This window comes from Perna viridis, chromosome 10 (assembly GCF_037379345.1).
Source record: "Perna viridis isolate PV_CMFRI_1.1 ecotype Kerala chromosome 10, ASM3737934v1, whole genome shotgun sequence".
NCBI classification, from domain to species: domain Eukaryota; kingdom Metazoa; phylum Mollusca; class Bivalvia; order Mytilida; family Mytilidae; genus Perna; species Perna viridis.
The window spans coordinates 33,068,178-33,090,428 of NC_142454.1; the positions used below are offsets into that span (position 1 = coordinate 33,068,178).

The following is a 22,251-nucleotide window of genomic DNA, read 5'->3' on the forward strand; positions in this document are numbered from 1 at the left end:
ACCCGGAAAAAAACGTAAGAGATATCTTAATTTTCTATGCTAAATGCAGGCGAAGATTTTCATTAAGAATCCAATTTCAAATTTTATTTATTGAAATCGGACCAAAAGTTTAAAAAAGTCGACCTTTTTTCGGATGTGGCCCCTATTGCCACTTATAATTCGAAAACCGTACGAGATAGCTTAATGACTATCGATATCCAGAACATTGGGAATGTCCATATCTTCCTCTGTCGTTGAGAAAATTTTAAAAAGGGGGTCCCCTTACCATTTATGTACCAACTTCGAAGTGGATTTATAATTACTTCTTTAAGATTTTCCATAAGAGAGTGAAATCTTATTGTTTTTGTGATATTTTTTTTCTTTCGTTTAGATTTTTTTTTATTCATACTTCTGTTTAGTTCTCTGAATTATTTCTGATAAGGCCGCGCAACGAATTAGAGAAGGTCAACTTTATTTTTAAAAAATGTAGTTTTAAAAAGGGATCGTATTCGAGGAACACGGAAATTACTGCGCGGGTCAAGATAATACCAAACCTCAGTTTTCGAATCTGTATTTAATTAGAATAATTCAGTAACAATATATTGTTAGTTTGACTGTGTTTACTATTGACAAACAATTTGAATACACTGTGCATTTTATTTCTCCGTGTAAAGACTACAATGTATGTTGTTGAATGAAAAACTTTTCATTGAAAAAAAAACCTTAGTACTATTAAAATGATAACTAATAATTGTTTATTAAACCGTAAGTTAAGAAAACAATCAAGCGTGAATCACTCTTGAAGCTCCAAATATCCACAAGGATTTGTGGATTATTGTAAAGAATATACATCTTTGTTAGACATTCGCTTGTTATCTCAAATGAATCATATCTAATTTCATTGTGTACATCAAAACAAGTCCTCGCTGTGGTCTGATCTAGTTTGATTCTTGATGTACATTGTGTAAAAAAACTCGGAAAATTTAGAAAATAACGGAAAGATTTTTGCGATTTCTTAACTACCGCACAAGTGATTAATACATCTCACATGGACAATATAAAGCACTAATACAATTTACATGTACACTGTACATACATCTATGAATATCAATATGTCTTGAATTCCTAATTTGGCAAATTTAGTATACTATCCGAAAGCAAGGAAGGATTGATTAAAAGAAAATACTAAAAATAATTTTGAACAATTTGGATATTTGATTCTAAATCGTACTTTGTTATTACACTTTATTTGTTATACGACGAGTAACAAAAACAAGGGAAATTAAATCTTATAGTCAGTAGCAGATCCAGAGAACGGAGCCGAATCCCCTTTTTGTTAGAGAATTTTGTTAATTCCGTGCAAAATTTGTCAAAAATAAGCTAATAGCCTGGACCCCCTTTTTTCAGGAAACCATCTACAACCCCCTTTTTCAAAATTTCTAGACCCGGTCCTGCCATTGATAATACTTTTGAAGACAAAAAAAATTATAACAATATTTAGAAAAATCTACTGATTTTTATTCCTATTTAACGATTCCATTATATGAATAACTTAATTCACATTTTGAACGCACCGCTCATGAATTTTATTGGCGGCTACATGTAAGTTATTGACGGCTAGATTCACTTTAGTAAAGTCAGAGACTTGATTTATGGAAGTTCTTATTCAAAATCAATGATTTTCACATCTGAATTGCAGAAATTAATTGGATATTACAAATTACCAAACTGATATTACAAAAAAGCAAACTATCATGGCCCTCCTGCAGCTATTGGCACTAGTTTATCATTGAGGAAGTACAATAAACAAATATAGCAAAGAAAGGCAGGTTTGATTTTTAATAAAAACTAAACAACTTTTGTCATTAGAATAAAATAGGTCAACCAACATCATGTATGAAACTATTAACTAGCACAAGACAATTTCTTTGCCTTTTTCCTGACAAATCTCCCAAATCTTCGCACTTGTGTAAAAGCTCGGGTGATAAGGGATGGTTTCTTACTGACGGTGAAAGGATCGTCAATCGGTCTTGGTACACGTAGCTTATCTGTGGCCTTTGTCTAAAAATATTATTACATTTTGTTACAAATCTACTGACCGAGGAATAATTTTGATTACTTGTCTATCAAATTATACATTTAAAGTGGAATATAACGAAAAATGGTTTATATTTTCCTTTTCTTTTCAAAACTACGAACGCATATTAGGGACATCCATTTTTTCAAAGGATTTCAAGTTTGAACTTAAAATTTCGAGATTTTGAAAGTCGACTTTTTGACTTCGAAAAAAGTTTGGATGTCCCTAATACGCTTCGTACAAAGCTGCATTATTTTAAATCTTAACCGTTAAAATAAAAAAAAAAACTTTGAGTAATAATAATTTATCGAACATGATATAAAAAGGAAATTTGATACAAACTTAAATGGTACTCATGAAACGGCTTAGTCACCGGAAACTACATTTTATAAATGTAAAAATAGAAATAATAAAACCCCCTTTAGACGTAAAGATCATTTGTTTAAGTTGAACTACAGTTTTTAGTGGAATCCGAGTTGCTCATTTACTTAATTTGCTTTGTACGTATCATTTTTGGTTATTTTTTTTTCTTTGTTGTGTGTGTCTGTTTTCCATGTCCGGTCTTAGTCCTTGTATTACATTCTTTTGATTTCTGCTGGAATCTTGGTTCCCTTGATTTGATTACTCTTTAAGTTCATACCTGCTCCTCTGCTGAATGAACAGAAAGCAGTGATTCTGAACTAGAAGGCAACAATTCACTTGATCTTGAATCGACCGTGTCTGGCGTGTTATTGACCGAGGGATCAAGTGCAGACTCCTTCCCAGAAGGCACATACTCTTGTGAACCTGAACCAAAAGTGTCTGGTGAGTGATTGGCCATATGATCAATATAAAACTTCTTTCGAAAAGAGATGGATTCTTGTGATCTTGAACCGACAGGATTAGATACATTATTGACCAAGGGATCAACATCAAACTCCTTTCGAGAAGGAATGGATTCTTGTGATCTTGAACCGACAGGGTGTGGTGTGTTTGTATTGATAACGTGATCAACTTCAGATGGCACAGCAGGGACCAAACTAGCCGATGGCACCACGAAGTCTTGATCGGGTGTTAATGTTCTGAAGCTTGTTGGTGATGATATACTGCTCGTGTCGTCGGGTCTTTCCTTTATGTCCTGTGAAAGTTTAAAAATTCATACGATAAATCAAGGTACATTCACAAATTCTACATTAAAGACGCGATATTGTTTCAGTCATTTGATCGTACCATCTTTTTTCCCCCTAAAGCCTTGCATGTTTAAACTTGAACGATATTTTCTATACAGCGTTTAAAATAATTCTACTTGACGACTAAGTTATTGGTAACTTTATCTGCTGGAACAAGATAAAAAATGCTTTATCAAATTTTGTAACGTTGAAAATACAGCAGTAGAAAAGGTAGTAAAACTGTCTAATATAGTTATACTCACCGCAGATAGATTTTGTTCATCCGTGTTATATCTGTACGTTTCATCATTTACTTCTCCTCTTTCTCTCATCATGGCATCCATTTCCTCTTGGAAAAGTTTCTCGTTTTCTTCTTCGTCGTTGAAAAGATTTATTTCGCTTGCACTGAAATCTTTGTAGATCAGAGTTTCCTAAAGAAATTTCATAAATACATGTACATAAAAGAGGAACATAATAAAAAAAATAATGATAAATACTGAATCATAAGTTGTTGGCAAATGAAATCTTTGTAATTCTTGTAAACGAAAATATGAATACTTACAGAAAATGATTCATATTTATGGGAGTCTTCAGAGTATCCTGAATCCCAAAACTCTTCACACTGGCTGGATATAACGCCTGCAATACCGCCGGAGAAATTTCCGTGTGATCCAGACATGTTGCACAAACGGAACAGACTTCTGTGCGTGCAGAGGGACGTTACTATGGGAGTTGGGTGATACGTCATAATCTCGATTGTGACTGGTCAAATGAAAGCCCCTACAAACATAAGGGCGGATTCACAATTTCAGTACCTAAATGTCAGTCCCTATAAGACTCAGGCAGTGGGTGAAACATGTTATGAAAAACATCATTTTGATGGTGTAATTTTACTGTTTGCACCATCAGAACCAAGGAAAACAGACAAGATTTCCTATATCATGCCGGACCATTGAGTTAAAATTTCATTGAAATGCAATGAAAATGATTATTTTTCTAATATTCTATTGAAAAATTTCTGAGCAAAGCCAGCGATGCAGAGATTATAAAGTGATATTTTCAAATAGAGAAAGTATCCTTGAGTGTTATTATATTGTCAGATCAGTGGCATTTTTCTCATTTTTACCATTTTGCCTGATTCTTACGAATATTTACACTTAATAAATCCATTGCAAAATATGATACCTAACACTAGAAATATGCATTTAAAACCTTCTGGTTCTTAGCTAATTGCATGACAGCATGACATGATTGTACATTATACTTACTGCCTTTTCTCTGTCAAACAGCTGGGTGACATGAGAAAAAAAAGAATTCCTTAATTATGGAATATTCATGTAATATTCTTTCCATGTGTTATAATATACTAGTATTTGAAGAAATATTTCCGGAAAAGGGACTTTGATACATGTAGGTCTAAAAAGTAACAGCATTGATCCATATTGACAAAATCCCGGAGTTAGAAAACATCTCCGTAACTTTATTCCGACGGCATTAAGAGACGTCAGGCGACCGGATACTATCTTCCTGCTGATACTACTTTGGAGGTTTTTTGGGAGGGAAATCGAAACGCCCTAGAAGCTTTACATTGGAGCTCACAAAGAAAACCTTCAAAAGAAGAAAGCTTACCAAGGCAGCCGAACAGTGGCCTATGATTATATTGAGAACACTTCTCAGACCAACCAGAAAAGAAACATAATTATTACAATGGCGCAGCTTCCAATGAGGCAACAGCCTCACCTTTTTCCTGCAAGGAAAAAAGTAAAACCTATTTCAGTAAATTTTATAAGAAAACAGTTACCTTAACGTATATTAAAATCACGTAGAAAGGATAAATATTTGCTTTTTGAAAAATGATTATAACGAGAGCAAGTATGGTGAATATGTCAAAGAGACAACAGCCCCACCGGGATGAAAATGTTAGCCCAAGGCCACCCATCGGTCTTCAACGAATGACGAGGAAACCTTCACTACACATGGCAGGCTGCAGCTGGCTCCTAAACATCATTATACATAGGAACATCGAAAGAGTTACCCTTATATACTCAAATAACATCAAACATAAACTATAATAGGTGAAAACGAAACAAGACATATAGAGTTAATTAAGAAATAAATCACGGAAACTCCATTTTTTAATTGTTTTACCTCGGGATGCTGATATTTTATCCCTCGTTACTATTTATGCCACATTATTTTACCCCGAGCGTAAGCGAGGGGTCAAATATCGGCATAAATGGTCAGCCCGTGGTAAAACAATAATAAAATGGAGTCCCCGTGATTTATTTCGATTGTAATAGGAGAATAACTATACATTTTTTACATTTTCTTGACCTATTGTCACCTTAGACGCGCCATATTTGTCCATATTTGGCTGTACACTTTACACTAGCTATGTCGAATTAAGTTGAACGATGTTAGATATGGAAATAGTCGTTTGCATTACAAGGTCACAGTGGTTCACATATGGATAGGTACAATGTTTTATTCTTTGACGATTGTTATTATTTGGTTTCGTACATGATGGCGCACGTGGCACGTGGCGAGTGCTACCGAGTATACGTGTAAGTGATTTTACGGAATATTAATTTGTTATTTATTCACGATACTGAGCTGATACACATCGGAATGTTGCGTGTGTTTGTTTACATGATTAAAGTGGATAGTAATTTACACACATCCACACAAGCCACGCCCAATGCAACTCCCGATAAGTCGCATCCTGCTCATATGGCAACCACAGAATTGACCACAGTTGTGGTCTCAAAGCCTGTTGTGGACGTCATAATAGAATTGTATATCAAACGAGACGTTTTGATAACAAAACAGTTTTTATTATGCCAATCAGCTGTTTCCACAAATATTGTGAAAGTAACTATGATAACACGAAATATCGACATGTTCTTTCGTTCTTCATCGATTTCCGGTGAAGACAGGCCAGTGAAGACAGTCAATCGGCAAACCTCGGGTCACTCCGCTACTCTACCTTAATCACTCGGATGTGATACGGGATTTGATATGTGTCTAGGCTAGAAACCACTAATTCCACTTCCCATAGGCTTCTATGCTAATTTCACAATATTCAATGGCTTCTCTGGACTTTACCTGAACTTTAACCTGCAGAGGACTATATATCAGCATGATTCTACATATATCAGCTCACAATCCTCAGAATGGCATGTGGGGTTAGCAGACTTGCAGTGCAGTACTGGTCACCGGAAGTGAAGTGTCTATAAATAGCATGGGAAATCCCAGTGTTTTCACAAGATAGGGGTATATTTAGAAATCATTATGGAGATTAGGCTTCACATCACAAGAAGCAAAATGCACCTATAAAATGTACAGAAATGTTTTTCCTTTCAGAATCTGTTTAAATTTTTTAAATGAGATCAGAACTTTTTTCACAGCACTATGAGGAACAGGGGTAATTTCTGCGTAGGACTATTTTTGTTTACGTTCCAAATGATCATTGGTTGAATTGGTGGTCTGTAACCTCTACGCGCTACATTTATTCGCCGGAAGTTGACCGTGTCACCTATGACCATTAGAAATATGGCTCGCTTGACCTACTCATAGGGTGTACGATACGCTCTATCAATAAGACGTATATATCCGTAAAAATAGAATTAAAAAAGTTAAGTAAATTATCTTAGAAAACGACATGTTTATATTTATAAGCACACATTTTCCAATTTCAAATCCGTAATATGGGCGCATCCATCTTTAAATGAATATTTAATACCTCTACATAGAAGATTCCCGAAAGTAGTTCCAATGGCAGCTGACGTAATACAGACGAGGTATGAGGAGGGCACGGACTCGGCCGAAGTTGCGACGAGTGTGAAGACAGTGGCACGTGACCCTGTCTTCACTGGCAAAATCAAAAGCGAGGCAAAAAAGTAGTCCCAACAAAGCTCATAAATATTCATAAATATATGAAAAGGTCAAAATTGCCTCCTTTTGTCACCCCTCGTTTTCCTTCTCCTGGACCCGGCCGCCTAAATTACTTCTAACAAATAAGTCGATTGAGTCATGGAATTATTATTCTACGCAATTTATACGATATAATCGATTTTACTGAGGATTTAATTTAATGTATAACTGACATGACACACATTTTCACACAGGCGCATTAATTTGCTCCATTTTTCAACGTCATTCATTCATATAGTTTTAGTAATATTTATCGAAAGAAATTGATTCTTGCACTCGTGAATACTGAAGATCTGGGATATCTTTTACTCGTGTGAGAAATTCTACGTCTGTTCTGAATTTCTCACACTTGTGGAAGATAATTACAGATCTTCACTACTCACTCATTAAAGAACCGAATAATCTCGTGGTATCACTACCGTACTTTTTGCGGGCTTCACTTTTCTCGTGAAGTATCAGCCCATCGATTCATGAGCAGCTTCATTTAATATTATGGCTGGTGGTAAGTGAGCAGGCCATTCTTTGCTTTAATGCAAAACAAACAAAAAAAATGACAACTAACCGATTCCCATTTAATGTCATTGTCGAAATATGTTTACAACTTTTAAATTCATGAACGTGTTGCACATCGGGTTATCTGATAAAATATTATATGCATTTCTTTTTTTGTTGAACCATATTCATCAAGACGATCAAAAGTTTCTCAAAATGTTCAGATAATAGCGTCCTTCAATTTTGGCTTTTAAGTTAGTTCCAAGTGAGATCCAGGAAGTTACCGAAGAGGACATGAATGCCATCAAAACCAATTTTAAACATGACATTCCAAATGAAATTGGAATTATCAAGGGAATACATTTTACAGTAAATTACCGAATAACTCTGGCAAGCAGTCTGATACCAGCTTTAGGTTTAGCGGATCCAGGGTATTTTCCGAACATTTTCTTGCTTTTATTTCCCATGCAAGTTAGCTACGTTCCGTGTGAACGATCTATCTCAGCATTGCGAAGGCTGAAGGATTGGAGCAAGTTGGCAATGCTCGAAGACAGACTTCTTGGATTTGTCGTAATGTAGATTCATAGGACCTTAAAATTTCCTGAGAAAATGTTTTTCATCGAAATTCGCCAAAAAGGACCCCTGAAATTTTAAGTTTCCTTCCACTAAATGTTTTTTTTTTTCATGTCTTCAAGAAAATGCCTTAATAAGCAAGTTGTGATAAATGTTCGTTCATCAATTTGCATTTTGTTTTAAAATTATAATCAATTTCATGAAGAATAATAAGGTTGTAATTCCTGTAATTCAAGCAACGTGCGTCATTCTGAAATGATATCAACCGCCTAAATAAGAATTGGTATGGCTAAGGTCCTTTTAGAATATCCCAAAAACAAAATCACATCGTTAGTCGGATTGATCCAAATACCTTACGTATACAACTGTACAGTAAATGAAGTGATTGTACAGACATTAAATTACCAAAAGAAAATAATAATAATAAAAAAAATAATAATAATGAAATAAAAAAACTTCCAAAATTTCCAGAAAATAAAGACATTTACAGTTAGATTTCACAAAAAATTTCAAATTAGTGGACCATGTCTACAAGCCTCAACATAGTCAAAGAATGTTTTCACCCTCGATCCAACTGGGGACCTTTATGGGTCCCCAGACACCTTGCCGATTTTCCTATTTTCATTGCTTTTATTATTTTAAAACAAGCAAGCTACGCCCCTAGGCCCATTCTGAATTCGTAGAGATACTAATTTCCGAAAAGACAGACTAAGATTAATGATCTCATTTACATTTTTGGCATTTTAACAAAGATTAAAAGTCGGGGGAGAAAGTCCAGTGGTGGATCCAAAAAAAAGGTGTGTATTACAGGGGATTACTTATAGATCAGACACGCGTTTATGCACGTTTATGGCGTAACAGTCTATAAAAGTCTGATATATGGCATGATTGCCAATATGACAATCATCCACTGAAAGCCAGGCAACGAACAATTGAACATCTCAAGGTCTCCACAAGGTCTTCAATGATGGGCTAAACCCACACCTTAAAGTAAGCTGTCAAAGGCCAGGGTAGTGCGCGAGTTAGTCGGGAACCTGGAGCTTCTTAGCATAACGTCGTTTCCCGTATTATTGTGTGACGTAGACTTCCGCCGGAGAAAAACGGACGTTAGATGTGAAACGTGAAACCAAAGACATGGACACAGTTAAGTGCTAGCTGTGACTTGTTGTTGACGTTAATATGTACAAAATAATTTAATCACTCTATCTTATAAATCATATTTTCGTAAAAGATTCGTCATTGCCATATTTTGTAGTGAGCTTATTGTATTAAGGATGCATGTATTACAGACAATATGAAGTCAGCCTCATATCTTGACCCACACTTAGAGATCGATGGTATGGGAAAACTATTGACCAAACTTTACGACAAAAGTGATGACTTTTCATTCAGAATTGTCAATTTTCCTTTCATCTGTGGCAACATCCCTTCAACACCTGCGTATGGAGTTTTCATATCACAACTCATACGTTATGCCAGAGCTTGTCGTAACTACGCATACTTTTTGTATCGCGCTAGACTTCTAACAATTAGGCTTCTGGGACAGGTTTATGTTGCTCAGTACAAGATTGAAGTCATCACTACAGAATTTTAATGGTCGTCTTCATGAATTCGTTGATCGTTACGGTGTATCCATCTGCACCATGAAAACTTACTTGTTCAACGTGTCGTAGTTTTCCTATCCTCTTTCGTCTACCCCGAACCTGACTTTTTATGAGCAAATCTGCGGGTGTTTCTATAAAAGCAGAGGACGCTTACCCTCCCAGTTTTTAGTTGAGTCCGAGTTGCCCATTTGTTTTTGTTGCTTTGTATGTATTAGTTACAGTTACTTTATGTTCTTTGTTGTGTATGTCTGTTTTTTTCCATGTCTGATATTTGTCCCTGGATTGCATTCTTTTGAATTTCGCTGGAATCTTGGTTCTCTTACAATACCGCTAATCTCAAATACAAGTTGACACCAACCCCAAAATAAACAAAAATCAACGACAACTACTGGACTACAGGTTCCTGGCTTAGTATAGTTACATAAAGTACGTAGCGGGGTTAAATATGCTTGTTAGCACTCAACCCTCCCCCTTAACTCGGACAGTGTTTTGGAAAATACAACAATAAACCGAACTATTGGAAACAAAAATCGTCCCTCTTGTCGAAAATTTTAGTTTTGCGTTTACCATGTGAAATAGAAACAACAAAATCCACAATAGAAAAGAACAATTAAAACTGTCCTTAACACCTTTATTAAAAGTCATTTTCTTAGGGTAAATTTCAGCAGTGTAAAAAAGTCAGGATTATTCACTGCAAACATATCATCAAGGTAGCGATAGATATTATGAAATTTGTCTATCAAATCAAGTTTGGAAGGATCTTCGTGAAGTTTTGCCATATAATGAGATTCATAACAGTACAGGCCTGGGGTCATAAAAAAATCTCAAGTTGAGAATTTCTTGAGTTTTTCCTCAAATCTTCAATTTTAAGTCATCTGATTAGTCGAAAGATGAGGAAGGATTTGAGAAAATCTCAATTTGAGATTGTTTATGAAACCAGACACAGGAATAGATCTGTTATAAAAGGAGCACATTGTGCCCATCGGAATACCTACAACCTCAATGACTTGTTCTCACACATTCAGTAACTTGAAGTATATTTTTTTTTTATATTTGTCTCGTTCGTCTGAGAAAAAAATACTGTTCTTTATTACAGCAAATATATTTTTGATCTGTTTTATCGAATTCAACACCATTTGATAAGATAAGAAAATTTCTGTTTAATGAGGTAACGTGTAAGTGTGGTGTAAAGTGAGGAGAAATCATAATTTCCCACACTTTCTACGGGTTTCTCCAAAGCATTTAATTTATCTAAACTTCCAGCCAGTTTACCATACTCTAAAAATCGTTTGCACTATCATGGTCGTATGCTTTTAATGCAATAATTTATAATTAGTTCCTTTAATATAGCGAGAGCTCTGGTTAAAAGGACAGAAATTTTAGTTGTAGTACACTTACTACGTTACTTATCTTGACTGTGTCTAGTTTCCAATGTCTTGTGGTAGGCACATATACGAATAGTAGATCCGGGGTGCATAAACAGTGTGCGTAGTTTTGGATCACATACATGTATACGTACCTACATATACCACTAACTTCCAGAAGTAGCGGAGGAAGCGCTTAACATGTTGCTTCACTATGGAGAGGTTCATAACTACGTGTGATTAATATAGACACCTAGACGAAATTATCTTATGGTAGATATTTCGTGCATCGATTTACCAATGGAACAGACCCTGCTTTGTACTAATCCTACACGCTGAATCTGTATAATGCTAGCTCACAGAAGCGAAAGCCTGCAGGTACCTACTACCTCATTCGGACACATTACTCTGACTCTGAGTATACCAGTAGTCACTCCATCCTCTTAAATACTGCGTTTACGGGAAAAGCAGTGATTACCAATTTTAAAATCGTTGGCGTGAAACGGCTGGGGAACAACCCCGCGACCTCACGCTTTCGAGACGTTCAATGCTACCATTAAACCACAGAGGCAGTTCCGAATCATATTGGAACTACGAAGAAGAAATATGCTTTATTTAATATAAACATACAAATCAAAAATAGATACAAAATATAGTAATGTTTGTCATGACCAATAACACAAAACTGCAATCACTATTAAACAAAGTAAAACTCTAAATGAAAACAATGATAACTGAAACTTATCAAATTACATTATTAAAACTGTTTCCAAACGGAGTTTCTCGGAGCTCTCTTCATGGGCAGAAATCCAGCTTTTTTTTAATATTCCCTGACCCTATAACTCTGATCCGACGACGGACGAGGCCGTTCTATAGGTAATATCATGCAGGATAAGGGCACCAATTCTTTTCTTGAACATCGCCTTAGTATTCTGGCGATAAGTAGCGGAAGGGGGAACAACTCAAGATTATGTTTAAATGCATGACAGGGCACCAACTCTTTTCCTGAAGAAGCGTCCAACTCTGCTGATCTGACGCCGGATGATTCCGAATAAGCCTGGTTTCTTCTCCTCTCTGAATGCGATTCTAGGTTTTGGTAAATCGCTAGGATACATCATGTCTCTGTTAGATCGGTTTTCGTTCCCTTCAACGATCTTTAGTATAAAAAATTAAAGGAAAATGTGAAGTATGGATTTTGAAGTTGATTTTCTTTCGTTTTCAAGTTGGTTAAAAACAAAATACAGGTCTATGTTAAAAATGCGTTTTTAATGTACTTAACTTTAATTTACTGATGAGTGAGTTTCGAAATTTGTCAAGATATTTTAAATTAAACAAAGTATTTCACCTTTATCTGTGCATAGTCAAGTGATTGTTTTCTCGTGCAGATTAATGCATTCACTTGCATTTGTTACATACATTGTCTTCCATTGAAATGACGGTTATCATAGATCCGGAAGGAGATGGTGGTGACCTAAGCGATCCTCTGACTTCTGGATTATACTGTGGTCTTATTTCATTGGTCAGCGTTATAATGGAAATATCACTTTCGCAGGGGCTCACCAGACTTTCTTCTTCACTTCCGGTTTTAGAGTCCTTCTGTTTAAGTGAAAAACCCTCCTTAAATATAAATAAAATACTCTCGTAAACAAACTTTTGTTTAAAATTGTTTCGGTTTAGACACATGTTTAAAAAGCTGGAAAATTTTTCAAATCGATTGAGATGGATTTAAAAAAGTATCTGGTGCAGACAGGGTAACGAATATTACCCTTCTTCTGATAATTATCAGTTGAAATCAACTAATCGGCGCTCTGTAATTTGTTCATGTGAAGACGGTGTATTTCCGATACACGGTCACCATTTTAGCAATACCTGGTCAGTTATCGTTTTCTTGTTTACTACAACCAAAATGGCGACCAAACGTTTTGCGTCGCTTACGACAGACGATATACAAAACAAAAGTACCATAGAGGCAACACAAGGGTAAAAATTGAAACACACATCAGGAACATTAAAGAAAATTATTGCTATATCGGGTATAAACTATTTTTTTTCTTTAAAAAAAAAACCCCAAAACAAAATCATCGATGCCGGGTGTAAGTTCGTTACAAAGTGATTGAGTGACCTTGTACGGAATTCACCCTGGTCAGTAGATTCCATATCTGGCTCAGCTGTCCCTCGTCGGGTATAAAATATACTGACCAAGGTAAATTCCGTACACGGCCACGACAGGGTAACTAATAATTCACGGTTCGGTTTGGGCAGGTTTCCTTGTGTTATAGATGTTACACTTTTATCGTTTTCAAAACAATTGAAAAATCTTGTTGATACCGTTTGTCCCCCTGTAACTCGACTACGCCAAGCTATGTCCAATGCATGACTGTTGCTCTTCTCGCTTTCTTCCATGGCTCTAAGTTCTTCCTGAAAAAGCTTCTCTGTCTCTTCTGCTTCTGTAACCAGTGCCTGGTGTATTAAAATTAGATTTCAAATATCATCATGTGTGTAAATGATAAATATAGTCTATGATTTTACAATATTGATCTTTTTATATGTAACTGACTTGTTAAAGTTTGGGAAAGAGAACCTAAACCAGTTATATACTATTCATTCAAACGAGTGCCGAAGGTTGTTTAACAAGTGTGTATAGTTTTTTCTATTTCCTAAAATTGGACCAAAAATAGATAATAATTATTATTGTTTAAGTCATCACGTCTGAAGGTTATTTTACATAATTTTGGCTTTCATATTTGTATTTTTTTTCTTAGTGTAACTATATCAGTGTTTTATTCCCTTGGTATTTCTTACTGTATTACATGTACATACCAATTCTTTTGATTGGACTAAAATTCTTCTTATCTCCGGCGAAGCTGATTTTCGTCCTGTGAATCTATCAGATACCGGTTTCTGATTTAAGAAATCTTGCGAAGATACCATTTTTTGGTCCATGAGCGGTCCGGGTGACTTTGGGCTCTGGTTTTTGAATGCAACAGTGGCTGTGGTCTGACTTCGATCAATAATCTGAAATGTAAATAATTCTTGATTTGCTGTTTGCTGAAATCAAAGCACCTAATACCACTACCAATATGTAAACCTAGGAATGTTATGATGGTTACCCTTTCCCCTCATTTATATTGTTAATTTTATGGAAAAAATTAGCAATAACAAGCCTGAATCCCACTTTTTTCTGTACCCCCTCTCCAAAAGTTTTAGATCTGTATTTGTGATATTCATGTGGAACAATCGTGCGAAAAAAATACGTACCAACCCCTACTGCACATGCATTTAAATACAAGCTTAACTTACCGAATTTCTTTCCACTTTTGGTTCTTCCTTGACATAGCCATATTCCCAAAAATCTTCATCACTTTTGCTTGAATATACGCTCCATTTAGAAGCAGACATCTTTGCTGTTAGAACGGCAACGTTTCAGTCTTTCAGGGTGACGTTACCACGGAAGTCGATTGAAACGTCACATATTCCATTGTGACTATGAGCTCTCAAGCAATCGGTGCATCCGCGGTCAAATCAGCAATGTTCGGAATCCCGATGTTGGCCGAGAAGTTCATTTTACCATTCACATTGTTCAGACGTTTGAAAATTATGTCCTCCTTTGCTGATGTCGCCGGTATTTTTGTCATTACCTTGTGGCTAAATAATATTTCGAATTCAGGATGCCATATTTTACTCTGCAAAAATACAATTAACCAAAACGTTAATAAATAAACTACATAATTTAAAAGTATATATAATTACTATGAAAACCGATATTCCGAAATTATGAAATATTGAAATAAATTCAATTTAGGCAGAAACTAACCTGCAAAAATACAATTGAGGTGGTGTCAGCCACTACTCAAGTCAACGCCTTATAATGGAATAAATGTGAAGACGGGTTTAGATAGGGTTAGACCAAGTTAGTTCATGCAAGATGTGCTCGATTCGTCATCAGTCATTCATCAATGAATATGCAAATGATGTATGATGAATGAATGAACGATAAATATGGAAGAAAAATACAAATAATAAATACGATAAACGTATACAAACACAAACAAGACATTTATTTTATATTTTCCGTGACGCCGACAAAAAAAAAACAAACATAATGGGGTAGGAGCGCCAGTGACATCTTGTATATATTTAAATCGTTCTATCGGTACTTGTGACCGAATATCTTGCGCAGTAGTACATTTTCTATTTCTCGTGACATCAGAAGGCCGGAGATGACAAATAAAAAATAAAACTTTGCTTAGGCGATGGCATAGGAATTTCGAAATGTATTTCTCGGAAATTATGCCAATCTGTGGTCTGGTGATATTGCTTTTGAAATAATTATTCTAATGTATGTGTCTCTGGAACTAGGTGCCGAAAAACTAAGCGCTTTAACATGACACACAGGTGTCTATGCGTTAACTTGTAGCAGTTGGGATATAAAGTGTAGGAACTGAGAAATGTAGCTAGTTGAAAGGGGACATGTATATTAGGACATGTTTATTTCAATGATGAATGATCTGCATGATGAAAACAGATTTGATCAACGTGTCATAGTTTTCCATCCTCTTATGTCTACCTTGGACTTGACTTTTTATGAGCAACTCGGTGGTTGTCTCTAGAAAAGCTGGTCCATGCTCCCTGTTTTTAGTGGAGTCCTAGTTGCTCATTACTTTTGTTACTTTCTATGTATCATTTTGGTGTGTCTGTTTTCCATTTTCATTTCCGCTAGAATCTTGGTTCCCTTGATTACTCTTTGACAGACAGATTCGACCTGGAGGTCGATAAAATGAATTGAAAATTGAAAATTTACTAACTGGTGGGAAAGGCCAACTAGTAGTTAGAGGTGTAATATCCCTGTTTCGGGAACCATTCGCCTGCACATATGAGAAAGTAGTTTGAAATTACAAGAAGTAGTCCTAAGATTGCATCTCATTTTTCTCAGTTAAGTAGAGATATAAAAACTTAGTATCATCTGAAAGCTGAATGATTCAGCAGTAGTCTTAAAACTTCAGTTTCTTTTCTAAGTTGTAGGGTAAAATAATTCTGGACAAAAACTTTATGCCCTTGATATGACTAAATTTCAAAACGAAAGTATTGATTTCTGCATCTGGCACATTAACTTTACGGTTCTTTCTTAGAGGCACTTAACTTAGAGGTATGTTGATATTTTTATAAGAGTTAAAATAAAGGGTGCCCATCATAATGAAACCCTCCAGCACCATCTGTACTTATGTAAAATTTGATATGAGCCTTATAAATAGCTGAATTTAACATATAAAGTAATGGGGATCTGACATGAAATGGTAGTATTACGCCTTGTAGTTCAATTACAATATGCAATATGTCAAAGAGTTTGTGTTCATTTCTCAAGGTGTTTCATGTAAACCGACATCAAACCTGAATATAACGCAAACTGGAGCACTGCAATGATGCATTGTGAATTCTGGTGTGTGCGTTTTTTGTTTTTGTTTTTTTAAATGTCCTTCGTAATCAGAATGATTAATTTAAAAATAAATCAAAGAATTCTATATGATAGTAACCATTCACAACAATAAGTTTGTCAGTGTTAAGATACAGTTGCGATCACTTCTAACCTCTCTTAAATTCTGTCAGAATCTGTCAGGATTTCTGTTCTACGACAGCAGACAGAACAGAAATCCTGACAGATCCTGACAGAGGCTGTCCTGGGTCAGGACACATTTTGCCCTATTCCCTGACAGATCCTGACAGAAACTGTCCTGGGTCGTGACAAAAGAAAATACGAAAAGCTGTTCTAAACTGTCATACCCCTGGACAGTTCCTGACATAAAATCTTTCTATTCCCTGTGACGTAATTTAGAACAGGAAGTCCGCGATTAATAAATGAAACTGTGTGACTTATGTGACTTAGCTTACCCGATTAAGAAACAAATCTTGATTTCAAAATTTACATTGAATTTCCAGTTATATATAGAGAGCTCGTCGTGATCATCATCCCACAATCACTCGATCGTTGTTCATGTTCCAATTTTCGTCGATCACGGTCCAGTCACTCATCGTTCAAAAATTATCTTTGTTTACATGCATCATTTTTTTTACATTCTGTCATACACCTGTGATATTAATTAAGTCAAATTATTTAATTGTAAAATTAAAGGTCTATGTTTCAGTTCTAAGTGTAAAAGTCATAACAGATAACTTTCAGATGTTTGGTAATTCTCGCGAAGTTCAAGACTGACAAAGTACTTTTTGAGTGAAAGCTACTTTTAATAACATAAGGGTCACAAATCATTCTAAAAATGTTAAAATTGACAATTTTGCATTAAATGGGTGACTGATACCTAAATATTTCGGTCAAAATTCTCCTAAATGCCACTTTTTTAGCAACGAATATGAGTGATAACACTTCCAATTTCCCTACACAGTCTTATGTATAGAAAATGTAGAAACTAAAAATGTTAGTTTCAGACTGTGACACCATTATTTCAGTAAAAATTCTGCAAAATGTATGAGTGCAGGCAGTTTTATTTTTTATGAGGGTCTAAAACTATTGACTAAAATGCTTATTTTTTTCAATACAACTATCATGTGGGTGACTGTGACTCATATATTTCTGTCAAAATTCTACAAAAATGTCATATTCCAGCATATGTACGTGCGGGAGCACTGTTAATTTCCATGAGTGTCTAAAATTAATGACTAAAATGCTAAATTTTTCAATATAAATATTATGTGGAGACTGTGACACATTAGTTTCAGTCAAAATTCTTCAAAAATGTCATATTCTTGCAAAATGTATGAGTGTGCACACTTTTAATTTGCTTGAGGGTCTAAAATTATTGACTAAAATGCTAATTATTTCAATATAACCATCAAATAGTGAATCTGACACATTAATTTGAGTCAAAATTCTTTAAAAATGTCATTTTCTTGCAAAACGTATGAGTGTGCACACTTTTAATTTGCTTGAGGGTCTAAAAATAATGACTGAAATGCTGAATTTATCAATATAATTATCATGTTTTTGGCTGTGACACATTTGTTTGAGTCAAAATATTTTTAAAAATCTAATTTTTGCAAAATTTATGAATGCGAGCACTTTTGATTTCTATGAGAGCATAAAATTATTGACTTAAATGCTATTTTTTTTGTAATATAACTACCATGTGGGTGACTGCGACTAATACATTTCGGTCAAAATTCTTCAAAATATCCCAATCTTTCAAATTGTATGAGTGTGAACACTTTAAAGTTCCATAAAGGTATAAAATTCTGTATAAACTGTTTGAAAATGTTAATATAAATAGGAAATCTGTATCATACCGGTGTCTAGATCTGCAACCAAAAAGAATTCAGTCCAAAAAGTCAGGGGCATAGCGAGTATGACAGGCAATAATTTTTGTTGGCACTGCATGCCATACGTAAAAGTCGGGTAAAAATTGAAAAAAAATCAAGTTTAAACATAGCAAGGCTTCCTTCCCGTCGTACGAATCGGGATTCGGGTGCTACACTTTTTTTTTCGTAATCACATACATGTACTGTATGTAATTCAGACAGAGAAGTATTCTCGAGCTAATGACTGTCAGAATCTATCAGGAAATCTTCTAATCCACGTATCTGTTCTACTTAGAACAGTTCCTGACAGGAGGGTGTCAGGACCCATGACAAATTATGACAGAGCTTGTCCGAAGTCCCGGCAGACCCTGACAAGGTGTTTCGCGGGTCAGAACAGTTTCTGACAATTTAGATCTGTTCTTTGACAGCGAATCCTGACAGGATCGAAGAGAGGTTTGAATTCGTTCCCCGAAATTTTCTTTTATATCCCATTTTTGAAATTTGACGATTGTCTGAGGTGTAAAAATTCAAATGATCGATATAAATTGATGCAGTACATGAGTACTTTGATAAATTCCAATAACACGAAAGATACAGATATCGAACGAAAACATCTCAACACGACAACATAACAGGCTATGACATACTGTTTGGCTATCATTTCACGTTTTGATTCCAACCGTATATTGAAAAGGAAACCAAGCATTAAACGATTAGCATACGTTTGAACTCGGCACTTTAGAGTTAAAATTTAATGAATCAAGTTTTTGCATAATTTATTTGAGCAAAATTTTAAGGTCAGACTTAAACCAATCAGAGCGAATTTCATTATTTCATTTTTTTTTCATGTGTAGCTTAGAAATTGCCTCAGGACTGTCTTCAGTACTGATCTCATGTAGATTCCAGAGCTCTATTCAGATCTCTCCAAGATGTCACGTTTGTTTTAACTTACCAAATTGGGTGTCTACCACGCTGAACCGAGAGCCGCAATTTTTTCATAAGATATCCAGTAGATATACAGTATTTGGAGAGAAACTGCATTGAATATGAATTTTCAAAATTCCAAATGACTCTTTTAAAGGTCATCTAAATATGTCAAAAAGATTTGTTTTATGATTTGCAATGCCATCGGAGGCGCAGCTTTTATTGTTCATGTACAACAAAATGTACTCGGCAAAATTCCCACGAGCTAAGGGTGACTCCCGTCACAACTTTCATGATACATGTATATTACTAGCTACATGTAAATGTGCATTTGTATACTTGTATACTTTAAGCAAAGTGCAACAGTATAGCGCAAAGGAGGACCAGCTCGTACAACTTAAAGAGCGCGGTGTTTAAATCTTACAGTGGAAGTAAACCACCGATACATGTACAATCAGCTCAGCTAATAAAGCGCAGTGTTTGAATCTTACCACCGCTACTTTGGTAAAGAAATACAATTAATGCACAGTTGTGCATGACAAGCTATTTTAATTGTTTTTATAATATTATTGCTTTGATAAAAGACAGATCGACAACATTCATAGTTTTCATTTATTCCCATACATTAACAGGCAACTAAAAACGCTTCCTCCTTATAATTTTTACCCTCTCTCTCGTTGTATTTCTCCAAAAGCTTGTCCATTTGTAAATGAATTGCTCTTAAACTGGAAAATGCTGCTAGCAACAGCTTCTCTTCATGTACATGTATGTATGTGTGATGTTTTCTGTTAGGGAACGCCACGAACAACCACGAACATGCATGTGTCTAAAAAACTTTCCTTTTGGCACTCGAGAAAACAAACGCCAGGTGCCGACCTTGACAAGTTGAAAAATAGAAATTGAGCTGGATGGATTCCAAGCTGTGATAGACGTTTAGAATATGTGCATTTTTAATATCAACTTTTGACATTAATATTGTTACTTCTTAATTATCGACGAATCGTAGGTTTTACTAATATTTCACTTTTTTCTATTTACTAATAACATGCCTTTGTGAAAGACATTCAAATATATCCCATGACAGCCAAGCTTCTTAAAAAAGGAAAATATTTCTACCACGGTCGTGCTATTCATGTTTAATAAGGACACGCGTACTTTGTGAAAAACACTCTTCGGTTCATGTACTCCCAAACACTTTTCTATTCGTTAATAATTTGTTGTTCGGCGGTATTGTTGAATATTATGGAAACCAATAAAAACTCCAAAAAAATAATCTAAGGTTCTATACATTATATGCCACTCATCCTGCACTTAAGTACATATATATGTATACACGTGTAACATGTACATGTACTAATGTATAAGCTTGTGTTTTGCAAATGAATCGTGTTGTAAAGCATAACCAACACACAGTCCGGTCATAATTTTCTAACTTTCTGTGCCTATGCATGTTGGCATATAACTAGAGGCTCAAGAGAGCCTGAATCGCTCACTTGGCTAACCATTTGCTTATTTGAAAAACTTGAGGAATGAGACAGGCTAAGTTAAAATCAACTAAAATTATTCATAGCATTTTCATGACCTGAAGCAATACACTAAAGAACTAATATGCTTATTTTCATTCAATGATCTTAAATGGTTTTAGAGAAGAAGATTTTCAAAGTTATACATGTGAAAAAAAAAGAACAAAACTGTTTTAGGGGTCGTAACTCCTACATTAGTCAATGAATGGTTTTGAAAATTTCGGCATAGGTCCTTCTCATGATGCTTAATAATTTTATCCTATGCCAGAAATTTGCTAAAGGCAACGGTTTTTGAGTTTGACTTTTTATGAGCAACTCTGCGGGTGTTTCTAGAAACGCAGAGGACGCTTACCCTACCGGTGCACCTGATCCATGCTCCCAGTTTTTAGTGTAGTCTCCGAGTTGTTCATTTACTTTTGTTGCTCTGTATGTATTTTTAGTTACTTTATGTTCTTTGTTGTGTTTGTCTGTGTTTCCATGTCTGGTATTTGTCCCTGGATTGCATTCTTTTGATTTCCGCTGGAGTCTTGGTTCTCTTACAATACCACTCATCCCAAATACAAGTTGACACCAACCCCAAAATAAACAAAAATCAACGACAACTACTGGACTACAGGTTCCTGGCTTAGTATAGTCACATAAAGTACGTAGCGGGGTTAAATATGCTTGTTAGCACTCAACCCTCCCCTAACCTGCGACTGTGTTTGGAAAATACAATAAAACGAAATATAAAACTCTGTTGAATTCGGATTTAACTCTTGAGATCGATACTTTAACAAATAGGAAAAAAGACAACAAACTTTCGAGCTTTTTATTACATAACCGTAAAAACTAGAACGTGAAGTCCCATTTCTATTTAAGTTTACGACAACTACAGCCAAAGTTTATATTTATGGAAGAATTTGGTAAAAGTTCTTCACTAATTTATGGTAACGAAAACCTTGGATCAAAAATTTACCAGTAATACAGAGATTTGAATTCGTTCATCGCTTCAAACACGGGCATTCCGAACAAGTTGAAAATTATATACACCGTATGAAGGAGCATAGAAACGCCCCGTCAAGGAATGGAAAATTAACAATTGGAGACAAAAATTGTTCCTCTTGTCGAAAATTTTAGTTTTGAGTTTACCTTGTGAAATAGAAACATCCAAATCCACACTAGAAAAGAACAATTAAAACTGTCTTTAATAACTTCATAGTTTAATATAGTGAGCACATTGGTTAAAAGGACGGAAATTTTAGTTGTAGTACACTTACTACATTACTTATCTTGACTGTGTCTAGTTTCCAATGTCATGTGGTAGGCACATACACGAATATTAGATCT

At 35.2% G+C, this 22,251-nt stretch overlaps 2 protein-coding genes across 2 annotated transcripts; both read right to left on the reverse strand.

The window, feature by feature from the left end:
• Positions 1 to 1,866: 1,866 nt before the first annotated feature.
• Positions 1,867 to 3,908, reverse strand: LOC148605470 (uncharacterized). The gene is made up of 4 exons (XM_088549744.1): positions 3,767 to 3,908; positions 3,468 to 3,635; positions 2,697 to 3,173; positions 1,867 to 2,040 (listed from the first exon to the last, which is right to left on the reverse strand). Exons 1-4 carry the CDS (start codon positions 3,881 to 3,883, stop codon positions 1,885 to 1,887), a joined length of 918 nt encoding a protein of 305 aa, XP_088405870.1. The 5' UTR covers positions 3,884 to 3,908; the 3' UTR covers positions 1,867 to 1,884.
• A 7,854-nt stretch (positions 3,909 to 11,762) lies between these two features.
• On the reverse strand, positions 11,763 to 14,831 carry LOC148605471 (uncharacterized). Its single transcript, XM_088548942.1, has 5 exons — positions 14,471 to 14,831; positions 13,991 to 14,185; positions 13,499 to 13,630; positions 12,587 to 12,787; positions 11,763 to 12,324 (listed from the first exon to the last, which is right to left on the reverse strand). Exons 1-5 carry the CDS (start codon positions 14,567 to 14,569, stop codon positions 12,145 to 12,147), a joined length of 807 nt encoding a protein of 268 aa, XP_088405068.1. The 5' UTR covers positions 14,570 to 14,831; the 3' UTR covers positions 11,763 to 12,144.
• Positions 14,832 to 22,251: the final 7,420 nt, after the last annotated feature.